The sequence below is a fragment of the Podarcis filfolensis genome (assembly GCF_964270895.1).
Source record: "Podarcis filfolensis genome assembly, chromosome: 6".
NCBI classification, from domain to species: Eukaryota; Metazoa; Chordata; class Lepidosauria; order Squamata; family Lacertidae; genus Podarcis; species Podarcis filfolensis.
Window position 1 is genome coordinate 5,938,273 of NC_139609.1, and position 12,245 is coordinate 5,950,517.

The 12,245-nt window shown below is 42.5% G+C and overlaps 1 protein-coding gene across 9 annotated transcripts in view; it reads left to right on the top strand.

The window, feature by feature from the left end:
* Positions 1-10,107, top strand: part of TDRD5 (tudor domain containing 5) — a 30,921-nt gene extending 20,814 nt beyond the window's left edge. For 7 of the 9 annotated variants that reach the window (XM_083621590.1, XM_083621589.1, XM_083621585.1 and 4 more), the window contains 8 exons: positions 1,289-1,501; positions 3,057-3,123; positions 3,896-4,096; positions 5,177-5,338; positions 5,944-6,162; positions 6,566-6,655; positions 8,547-8,715; positions 9,640-10,107. In XM_083621590.1, coding sequence (XP_083477716.1) covers positions 1,289-1,501; positions 3,057-3,123; positions 3,896-4,096; positions 5,177-5,338; positions 5,944-6,162; positions 6,566-6,655; positions 8,547-8,715; positions 9,640-9,884 — 1,366 coding nt within the window. In that variant the 3' untranslated portion in view covers positions 9,885-10,107. The remainder of the gene's footprint in view (positions 1-1,288; positions 1,502-3,056; positions 3,124-3,895; positions 4,097-5,176; positions 5,339-5,943; positions 6,163-6,565; positions 6,656-8,546; positions 8,716-9,639) is intronic. The other 2 variants (XM_083621593.1, XM_083621592.1) reach the window with 2 other exon arrangements.
* The last annotated feature ends 2,138 nt before the right edge of the window (positions 10,108-12,245 follow it).

The window sequence follows — 12,245 nt, forward strand, 5'->3', positions numbered from 1 at the left end:
CTTACCCATTTCGGTCTGGGCTTTTCGTTGTATATGAGCTAGGATTGCAGGGAGAAAAGAGAACCCAGTTTGGTATTGGGTGTGCTTGTGGTCTGTCGAAACTCATGTGCAAAAACTTTACCCTGTTTCTTGGCAAGGGTATTCTTTGATGTATACACTTCAGTGTGCATGGTTTTAGTATTTTATTTTATTGAAGCAGCACGATAATCAGCCGAACAGAAAACCCTTCTAAACATCAAAATAGGGCTGAACAAACAAATGGGGTTTCAGCAGATGTTTAATGCATCCAACCAATGAAACTTCCCATATCTCTTTGGGTTGGTGCCATCTTGTCAGTCCCCTATAAAAGCCTGGGTGAACAGGTGCATTTTCAGCTGCCACCCAAGCAGTCTATGTAATCATAGGGAGAGTCAGCAGTGTTCACCTGTCCTCCAGTTGTCCTCATTGCTCTGCACACTCAGGCACGGAAGAGGAGGGACAAAGTCAGTGCAGTGCAAACACACTAGTGTTTTCATTACAGCCTCCTTGCCCCTTTACCTACCTGCCAGAGTGCAACAGTGACACAAGCAACTGAACATCAGATGAATCATAGAATCATGAAATTGTAGAGGAAGAAGAAGGAGGTGCTGACCTAAATGGCCTCGGTCCTGTATACCTGAAGGAGCATTTCCAACCCCATCATTCAGCCCGGACACTGAGGTCCAACGCCGAGGGCCTTCTGGTGGTTCCCTCATTGCAAGAAGTGAAGTTACAGGGAACCAGGCAAAGGGCCTTCTTGGTAGTGGCGCCTGCCCTGTGGAACACCCTCCCATCAGATGTCAAGGAAATAAGCAACTATCTTACTTTTAAAAGACAGCTGAAGGCAGCCCTGTTTAGGGAAGTTTTTAATGTTTCATGCTGTATTGTGTTTTTAACATTCGGTTGGGAGCCGCCCAGAGTGGCTGGGGAAGCCCAGCCAGATGGGCGGGGTATAAATAAGAAATAATAATAATTTAGTCCAACCCCTGCAAAGCACAAATGTCCCCACCCTGTCATCTGCTCCCGGATCTGCTTCTATGCCAGTTGTAGGAGTTCTATAGCCACCACAGATAAGACCCTATCTGTGGTCACTGCATGGTGTACTTGTCCCATCAACAGGACCACAGGGATGACTTCTCTTGCAGATCTCAATGCAGATTAATAATGGTATAGGGATATCTGAGACTCAAAAGTTTTTTAAGACTTTAAATGTCTGCTACTTAGCCCTAGGATTGTACTGTTAGTGACCCACTTGGATCCTGTATTTCAGACGATGCTATTCTAGTAAACATGTAGCTGACCGATACATCATGCCCGAAGCCTCAATCAGTCCTGGCCAGCTTTGTTGTATAAAAAATTCGGAAGACAAATGGTGGTACAGAGTTATCATTCATCGAGTGCTCAATGACCAGGAAGTGGAAGTGTTTTACCCGGACTTTGGAAGTACGAGGACTGCCCAGAAATCCTCGCTGAGGTTTCTGAAGTAAGTAAATCGTGTGCTAGGCAGGGAATGCTTATCTGCTGAGAGCTGGTGGATCTTTTCTACTCTTGCTCTCAGAAAAATTAATGGAGGATAAGATTATGTTCTACCTCCACTTTCAGAGGCAGTCTGTTCCTCGATACGAGTTGCTGCACTCGGGTCCTGCTTGCAGACTTCCCAAAAGCTTCTAGGTGGCCACTGCAAGAACAGGATGCTCATTAGATGGGTCATTGACCTCATTCAGCAGAGATGACTCATGCTCTCATACGCAAATCCCACGCACCCTTCCTTCCTCTCACACACACACACACACACACACACGTCCATTCACTCAACATTCTTTTCACTTTCTCTGTCTCCCTGTCTGCCTGCCCCCCCCCTCACATACCCACACCATCCAAGGCTGATTTCAAAGGTAGCACTTACGTATCAGTTCCCACATCTTGTCATCTCATACCTAAAATCCAAAGTTCTTTCAAAACTGACTTGCCCTCTGTCATAGGCAGTAAAATAACGTTTGGGAACACAGACAGTACAGTGCAAAATGACTCTTGCTATTTAGCATAAGTGGGTGAAAATCCACTTACGCTAAATAGGCAAACTAAGGCCCGGGGGCCGGATCCGGCCCAATTGCCTACTAAATCCAGCCTGCGGATGTTCCGGGAATCAGCGTGTTTTTACATGAGTGGAATGTGTGCTTTTATTTAAAATGCATCTCGGGGCTATTTGTGGGCATAGAAATTAATTCATTTTTTTTTTTCTTCCAAAATATAGTCCTGCCCCTCACGAGGTCTGAGGGACAGTGGACCGGTCCCATGCTGAAAAAGTTTGCTGACCCCTGTATAGTCCAAAGGCTATTCATCAGGAAATAAGGATTTGTTTTAAGTTTTAAGTTTTTTTAAAATTGTTTAACCACATCAGTTTACAAACATAGATACATATACTATAATGTTATTGTTTTAGTTAAATAAATTGTTTAAAAAGTCCAAATATAAACAGTTAACTTATTAACCCACACAATAATTTCATAATTATCTATGTACCGTGTTTTTCGCTCTATAACACGCACCCGACCATAACACGCACATAGTTTTTAGAGGAAAATCCGTAGGCATGCCACCCGTAGGCATTCCCTCCATAACACGCACAGACATTTCCCCTTACTTTCTAGGAGGAAAAAAGTGAGTGTTATGGTGCAAAAAATACGGTACTTCTAATAGTATAACCAAATCAGTAATTTTTGATATAACTGTAAAAACTACTCTGAAAATTTATCACACAAAAAATGAAACCTTCCTCTAGTTGTAAATATTAAGATGATACCAGCAAGAATGAGTCTTTCTGTAAAGAAAGTGAGTTAAATCAAGTCTTACTGACTAGTGATTTAAATCGTGATTTAAATCAAATCCACCTTTGTGTGGACTCAGTCTTGCTTACTTTCTTTCGTGGGAAATGCCAAATGTCAACGCTTTGTTCATTATCCAGTTTGATGCAAGACTACTTGGCTTGGGGCAGCAAGTCAAAAGTGGCCGTGTGAATTACCTTGTTCTTGTTGCAGGTCTTGTTATGCAAAGCTTCCTGCTCAAGCAATCCCTTGTTCCTTAGCTTGGGTGAGACCTACAGAGGTATGTATATATGTATTATTTTTTCAACTAACCTTACCCTAGATGTTTGGGAACAACTTAAAAATAAGCTGGCTTTTGTTTTCTGTTCTTGTTTTAAACTTTAACGTATGTGTTCATTTGTTTACTGCACATTTTTTACCAATGTTGTAGCATTTTTATGTTGCATCCAAAAAGTGCTCAAGCTTTGCCAAATACTTAAGGAAGGAAATCTCATAACGGTTAGGTATTTGATGAGACTGCTTCTCTTCATGCCCTACATCTAGTGGATGAGGGAATCATAGAGTCGGAAGGTACCCTGAGGATTATCTAGTCCAACCCCCTGCAGTGCAGGAATATGCAGCTTTCCCACATGGGAATCGAACCTGCAACCTTTGCATTATCAGCATGCTCTAATCAACTGAACTATCTTGCTGCATATTATTTGGAGTGAAAGGAGCAACCAAGGGTATGCTTGTCAGTTATATCTGTATATCACAAGATGTTAGGGCGGAAGAAGAGTCACGAAGGATTAAGAGCAATGATAACATCAGAATTTTAAAGTTCAGAAGGTGGAATAGCTCAAAGAATAAGTGAATAAGAAAAATGTGTTTTGGAAAGTAAAGATAAGTAAGATTTGAAGTGCTATTTTAGAAAAAAAATCGAGATACAAAAGGAGAACACAAAAAGCAGCTGGGATGTATTAAGACTAATCAGATAGAATTTGATGTGCAGAGCAAATGAAATTAGTTTTTCAACTCTGCTTGACTTTGTACCTTATCCTTTCTTTATCAAGGACAATTGGACTGCCAGTGACATACATGAATTCCAAAGGTTGTGTGATCTGAAGCTGCTTGTGGGAGTTGTGGATGAATACATAGATGGAATCCTTTACCTCTTCCTCTGTGACACCAGCTCAGACGAAGATGTCTACTTGCACAATGCACTGAGATTAAAGGGCCATGCATTCATCTGCAGAGAAAACCTTCCTTCCAAGGTGAGGGCAAATATTTGCCGGAGGCACTAAGGGAAGGTTAAAATGGATAAGTATCTCTTAAGGGCATGAGGTTCTTAAACTGATTTGTGGTGATGACCCATTGAAAACCGAGGGGGGATGGGGATGTCCCAAGTGTTCTTAGTGCTAACTAAACCAAACCAAAAAATATTTTTATCTGTAAGAATGCGCACTAAATATTAAGTCTGGAAGGATGATAAAAAGAATGACATGGTATGCTTTTTTTCTAAGAGAGCACCATGTGAAAGCATGGGAAACATAGTTTGATGATTATAAGTTTGTTAAAAATCAGTGACCCAGAAAAAGCCCACATGATTATTATTATATTTAATTCAGTTGCATTATTACATTTTTTTTAAAAAACAAACTAGTTATTTTTAGTTAATTTCCAGGTTGTTAAATCTTATTAAAAATAATTTTTATTTATCATTTTTCATTTTGCAACAATGCATACAAATTAACAAACCCCAAAATAAGAACAAATCAACTTTCCCCCCACCCCATTCATGGTTCCTTCGGTTTATCTTTACTTCTGCATATCCACAAAATGCCTCAATTGTTTGTTTCCTGTAAACTTTCTTCACATATTCTTTACTGTTCGTTTTAAGTTAACCCTGCTAAAGCTTTAAGTTGTTTACAATAACTTTTTAAATAGTCAATAAATGCAGCCCAATCTTTATTAGTTTTTTTCCTCTTCCTGATTTCTTCCTGTAAGTTTGGCTGTCTCTGCATATTCTATCAGTTTTATCTACCGTCCTCCTTGGTTGGAACTATTCCTTCTTTTCTTTTTAAAATAATTTTTTTATTGGTTTTAACATACTTTCCAGACAAAACAACCATCCCACCCCATCTTATACATTTGTGGCTATAGTTAGCCTATGACTTCCATCAATCCTTTCTGATAATTTTCAAAATTCATCTGCTATTCCTGCATTTTTTGTTTCATATTATCTTAACATTGCATTGGCAAACGACTTGTAAACTACTTTGGTAAGAGTTTTTCTTTAAACTGTATACAAATTTATTAAATAAATAAAATTCTTCATTCTCCTGCCTTAACAGAATTTCAGAGAGCCATTCTTTTCCACATTGTATCTGAAACCTGGACCGGAGCAGCAGTCTGGTTTGACAAAGGCAGAAACGCCCTTGCTTAAGCAGGAATCTCTTTGTGACCTTCCAGAAGTACCAGATTCAGGGTCTTGCTACAATGAAGTGCTTTCCCAGGTGGAGATTTTTGAGTTTTTCTGTTTCAATAAGCATTGATGTTGCATCTAGTGAAGTATATCCAAGCAGTTAAAATAAGTACATGAGCAAAGTTAGCAGGGAGAGTTTCTCCAAGACCCATTAGAACATAATATGGGTAATGGAATCGCTTTGACCTTAGATACCATACTAGTTTCGTTTGGAGACCTCAACAAATACCTTCCATTTGTTTATTTGTTTAAACAAAGATTTAATTGGGACAATCTAATCCCACTAACATGTAACTTAAACTGCACTGCAGTTTAAAGGGGTGTGTGGTGAAGGTGTTAAACAAGCCTCTTGATGCTGGCAGCTGTTTTGTGTGGTGGCCAATATTGCCGTTATGGAGGTGAGTACCTCTTGGGAGTCCTACAGCATCTCATGTGGCCCGGTGAGATTCTTGTGAAAAGTTTGGGGTGGGTACCTTTAAAAGGACTGGGTGGCCACCTTGCTGCCTCTCTCTTTTCCTTCCAGCAGACAGTTTTGTTTTATCAGCAAGTGAATTGTTTAAAACAAAGTGCATTGAATTAAAAATATTCCTTTTAAAAGTTGACGGTACTGTAACTTGGCCCTGAATCGTTTTCTAGGGTACAGCAGGCTCACGCTCAGACCCTGAGATGCCGCTCCTTGAGCCAGTATATATGTGCGATGAAATCTGGGATGAGAACTGGACACCTTCCAAGCATTATGAAGAAGAGAAAAATGGTGATACTTTGTCCCCTGACAACACAGTGTTTCCCCGCCATTCTTCGAGTTATGAAGGGAATAAGGAGGAGACTCAGCACAGCCAGGAATTGGCACAACAGGTGGTGGTTGTTCAGTGTTGATGGGAGGGAAATGGTCAGGTGGGTTGTTGGTGAAGTTTCAAAGCCTTTTCGTATCCCTTAGCCATGTCTTTCTAGCCCGTTCATTATCCCAAAGTCTGAGACCAGTGGCAATGCTCTCCAGCACAATAGATTTATTTTAAAAATTATAAATTATGGCTATTGCTAGATGCCAGTTTTAGGGAGGATAAAGCCCTTCCTTGCCACTCCCATTGTACTTACCAGAGAAAGTTCTTTTCTTCTTCATCTTAGTTATCTGAACCACTTTTTTCTGCCAGTACGTTTGCTGAACTATGTTCACATTATCCCTCTTGCTTTTACTGTCAATGAGCATCACTTTTTGGGGGCCCTTTTACTTACCAAATGTGTGACACATTTTTGGCAGAATGTGGATATTTCCATTCCTGTTGAGAGAAGAAACTGTCTGAGTCTGGAACCCCTGAACAGAAAAGTGGAGTCATCTGGAAGAATGGAGGTAAAGTCATTTCCGTTGGCTTACCTTGTAAACTTGATTTCCGGCTTTAAAGTAACATAGATGAATTCCATTATTGGGATGGCATGCATGGTTGCATAACCCAAGATACATTGTCAGACCCTACATACTTGTTGAATCTTAGCGTGGTTGTGGAGAACCTAGAGGTCTAATGGGGACCTGCAAGTCTGTTTTTTCTTTCACTCTATCCAGGCTATACCCTTCACTGACTGCTTCGCATGTTGGGTGTTACTGCCTGACTAGCATGTGTCCTTGAACTCTGATCATGTCTCTTGTTTCCCTGGATGGAGGCTAGAGAGGAGTGCATGTGGAAACTAGCTCACTTCACAAATACAACATTTTCATGTGTTCACTTTCACCTCTGGCCCTGCCCCCCCACTGGCATGTTGCCCACCCCCTCCAAGAGCACGCAGCTTCTTGGCATGAACATTTCCTCCACCCCTTCTGAAAGCATCATTGCTTCCAAGAAAAGAACCTGTGAGTCCTCTGCTAACATTCTAGGTGAGGCTTTCCAAGATCAGAGCTACAGCTTTTGAGCCTGCACAACTATTTCATTGCCCCAGAATGCTAGCTGTGCAAACCTTGCCGCTCTTGCATTTTCATTCTCTTCTTGTCTGACTCCTTTAATGGTGGTAGTTATCCAGGAGTGGGTTACTTTTCCCACTAGCTTGAAAGGCAAGGCTATGAAAATGGCTTTGTGCTTGGTCCCATTCTGTGAGAGGAGGCTCCCCCCAGTCCCATCTTGCCTGCTGCAAGGTAGCTGGGATTTTCCAGCCCTTTTGAACATTTTTTTTTATTGTGCTAGCAGCCTGATTCAGCATTTGTTTACCTGACAACTTATCTGGCCCTGATGACAAGCTTCTGTCACATTACTGCTGTTTCCCCCATGGAAAAGCAAACTGGAACTGACTGCAAAGAGGGGCATAGCTCCTGAACTAGTGTCCAGCAAGTAGTCACAAGCATTTCAGGCAGAAACGATCCTTCCTTGAGGAATGATAATGAGGTCAACTTTCCTGTGAATAAGAAAGTAATCTTATGACCATAACAGGAGCATTGCTCCTGGGCTACTTTCTGGCAAGGGGGCACAGCTTGCATCCCTGGCAAAGAGACCCCCCTTTCAGCTGGTAGTGAGGCCAGTTCTCTAACATAGAGAAGAAGCCAATCTGGCTGCTAAGAGGAACATCACCTCCAGACTACTTCTGGCAAGGAGGGACAAATGGAAGTTGTGCTAAACATCAAGATGGGAGGTGGGTATTCAGGTTTGCTTAAGTTTGCGCCATACCTTTCTTCTGTGTGCAGGCTGGCATATTTTGTACAAACTAAGGGAAGAAAGAGTCCCTGAATGTTCTACTTTCCCAGTGCCATGGATTCTTTCAGCTGTGTTTGAGTGAATCCTGTTAACCATGGTTGCAGTGCCTCTGTTCTGTCTCCCATTTTTTATACCAGTAGTGCCCTACAAATTCAATCCCCTTGCTTCTGTGTTCTTAGCTCTGTCATGGGAACCTGTTTTGTAGCCGAAATATGGATTGAGATGATAAATAGGAGAAAAGGACTAGCTTGCTTCCACAAATGCCAGTGAATTAGCAGTAAAAAACCCCATAAAATATAAAAAGGAAGTGCATTTGTTAACGCAGTGTAAACACATAGAGACCTGTGGTGATTAGCCCTTCCTGGTGTCTGGGTACATGTGTTCACTGCATGTCCTCTGCTTTTTACAGAGTTTGCCAAATAGCGGTGTGTTTGTGGCAGGTACTGTTTGTGTATGAAGGAAAATAAACTCTCAGTTCTTTTCAGTGGCCTGTGACAGTGGCATGGGTCACATGGGTTTACTTTTGCCCTAAATCAGGTTTCTTCCCTGTCCATTTGACTACAGGCAAGAAACACTCTTGGAGCTACATCTGATTCTTTGTCACAAACGCTGCAAGAGTTTTACATCTCCATTGTCCATTCCAAGCAATCAGCAGAGGAGAACAAATTAGATTTGGATCTGAAATTATCTGGCTACGGTTCCCAACCACTTCCATCACCATCTGCCATACACGGTACTTGTGGGCTGCTTAAAGCAAAAACTGTTCAAGTGCATAATCTGGCTATATTAATCCTGTTTAAGTAGTACCCTTACTACTCTATTGACATTAAACTGCAAGTCCTAAGAATGTCTGCGCAGAGTCCCACTTGGAGTCTGAGCGGCGAAGTGGACACCTCATTCCTCGTTAAAATTGCAGCAGAGAGAGAAGTGTGGAAACCTTACTCCCCAAGTGCCTTGAATGCTTTCTTGTGCACAGCATATCCTACTGAAACAATGTGGGAGGACCCTGCAGCTCATATCGAGGCGCAGTTGGTGCATTACTGCACCCACATGGGAGCTGCTTCCCATGGTTCAATTTCACAGTATTCCAATAAAAATGTGCATGCCTGGCATCCTCACTATCAGTTTTTAGGTGCCCATCTAAGACATTTTGATTTACTCAGGCATTTCGTGGCTAAGTTAGCCTCTGCTGTGCTCATCTTTTTGTGGGGTGGGGTAGGATTTGCCCTTCTTATTGTATCACTGGGTGAGCATTTTAGGAATTTTGTATTGTACATTGTTTTTAATTTGGTTTCTAAAGTTGATTTTATCGTTTTTTATTTTATCTGTTAAGTAACTTTGAGATGTTTTTGTGTAAGGTGACTAACAAATGAAATAAAAAGTGGGGATGGGACTACATTGTTCATTCCCCAGTAAAGTTTTTCTTCAGTCAGGGCCAGCTTGAGGCAAAGCGAGGCAACCGCTTTAGGTGGTAGGATCTGCAGATCCCAATCCCGATGTTTATTCCTGATGTAGATCTTCACTCACCCCTTCTTTCGTGGGGGTAGGGGGGCGTGCCATTTTGTGCTTTGCCTCAGGCGCCAAAACGTCTTGGGCCAGCCGGATCCTGTGAACGACATAGCCCACCAAGGTCATTTTTTCTCTCTTTGCTGTTCAGGAAATGTTCCTTCAGAGAGGAAGGTGGATGACGCATCCAGGACCCAAGTAATAACCCTGTATACCGCTCGCAGCTGCCCTAACCAAGGGGGCACAGGCCACAATGCCTTGGTGTTCACCGCCAAACTTCAGGGTTCCCCGGCATCCTGCGTCGCTTGCAGCCCTAGTGTAGCCCTTGGAGCCTCAGCACGCTTAGCTACATCTGGTGGCTTTTTCTCCTTTCATCTTAAGAAGATGGTGATATGAGGAAAGCCCAAGGAGTGGCTGGATGGCTGTTCAAGACTTCAGTGGCTGGTTGCTTTCTTGTACACATTGGTAAAAAAAAAAAAAAAAAAAAAAAGGCTTGAAGGCTGTGGGAATTCTACCTATGTTTCAATTTGGACTAAATGCGGCAATGAGTGCTAACTTCTCCCCTGTTTGTATAGCTTTGTTGATTCTCCTGTTCTTAATAGAGTTGTTCCAAAAGTAATCAGTGAGTTGTCCTATTGTCATGTTTGCACCAAACTATTTTAAACTGGATATTTTATTGTAGCTAGACAGTTCTGTATATATTTTTGAAGTATTGAGTGCATTTAAAGAAGGGAGCTATTCCAGGCTATTTCAGAAAGGATTTGTTTGTATGTTTTCATAACTTGATGTACCGTTAAACCTTGGCTCCTGAACATCTCCGTTTTGGAACGTTTCGGCTCCCAAACACCGAAAACCCAGAAGTAAGTGTTCCGGTTTTTGAACATTTTTTTTGGAAGCTGAATGTCTGACGCGGCTTCTGCCTGAGTGCAGGAAGCTCTTGCAACCAATTGGAAGCTGCGCCTCGGAAGTCGAATGGGCTTCCAGAACGAATTACATTCAACAACCGAGGTTTGGCTGTATAAGCGCAGAGTCCAGCAGCAACCAGGACACAGTCAGAAGTTACAGTTTTACCCGCCAAGTGTCAGGCCAGGTTCCTTGTTATGAGCCTGATTCCGTTGATTAGGGGCCTATGGAAAATAAAAACAAACAAAAAAATGGTGTGGATGTGTTTGCTGCTCTGGACTGCTTTGGGAGGAAGGGTGGGATATAAATTCAGTAAATAAATAAATGGCAGCTGGTGTTGCGTGAGACTTTAAAGGAGGAATTGGGAGCTTAAAGTGGGCTCCAGGTTCTTCCTTTGCTGGAGAAAGGCACACTCCCAATTTCCCATCAGTTGATGTGCTTTAGGAGCATGCGTTACTCAAGGAGTGGGGGGAGTGGTTTCCATTCACTGGAAGCCACTTCACCCCCATGATAGTCCTTAAGCCTCCAATTTTTAGGGTTTTAAGGGAGCAGTGTGGGGCGCCTCATGACCATAGTGTTTACGGCTTCCAATCAAATGCAGAGAAAAAATTCCTAACATCCTTCACCTGGGGGCAGTGTTTACCATCTTTAGGGATAGCTTACATGGCCTCTGGAGCAAATTTGAAATCTGCTCACCCTCTTTCTCCCTATGTCAGAAAAGTTACCTGAGCATCTTGAGCATGTGCGCTTTGTCTGTGTGCATAAGCATACTACAAGTAAACAGTAGGATAACCCCATGCATGACACTCAGATTTAAGCTATTTGGATGAATACAGATAGGATGAGAGAGAACCTAAGATAATTCTGGTAGCTGAGATGGAAAAGCCAAAAGGTTTCCCTCAGTGTGATAAAATTATCCTTAAAAATTGTCAGTTTGCTGCTTAAATAATCTCCAAGGCAGGCCATGGACATTGCCCCTCTCCCAACTACCACAACCATTCTTCAGCCTGAGATTTCACTTGGAGCCAAATTATGTTAACTTTGTAGGGGCAGTTTCTGCCTCTATATAGAAGCTTGAATCCCATGGGGGTAGGCTCAAGGCTTTTTTTCAGCACCTCTCAGGTGGGTTCTGGCACCTCTCAGGTAGGCACCACTGACATTCGAATAAAACAAGGGTTTTGGCAGCTTTTTTTCTGGAAAGATAGCACTGGGTAGGCAGATCACAAAGAAGGCTGATCGCCGAAGAATTGATGCTTTTGAATTATGGTGCTGGAGGAGACTCTTGAGAGTCCCATGGACCGCAAGAAGATCAAACCTATCCATTCTTAAGGAAATCAGCCCTGAGTGCTCACTGGAAGGACAGATCCTGAAGCTGAGGCTCCAATACTTTGGCCACCTCATGAGAAGAGAAGACCCCCTGGAAAAGACCCTGATGTTGGGAAAGATGGAGGGCACAAGGAGAAGGGGATGACAGAGGACGAGATGGTTGGACAGTGTTCTCGAAGCTACCAGCATGAGTCTGACCAAACTGTGGGAGACAGTGGAAGACAGGAGTGCCTGGCGTGCTCTGGTCCGTGGGGTCACAAAGAGTCGGGCACGACTAAACAACAACAGGCAGATCACATACATGTTAACATGTCAGCACCCATTGCCATGGAAATGTCCCATGTGATGCACCCATCACACATGATTACTAGATTTAGACACAGCTACTGCTGTGGTGTGGATCCATGCAACACAGGTAATATATAAATTGGCTGACAGGTTCCTTTTAGATTTTGGAATCTGAGCCTTTAAATAGGGCTGTTGCCATGACCTTGCCAAATGCTGGCCACAGTTGGAGGCAGAACATGG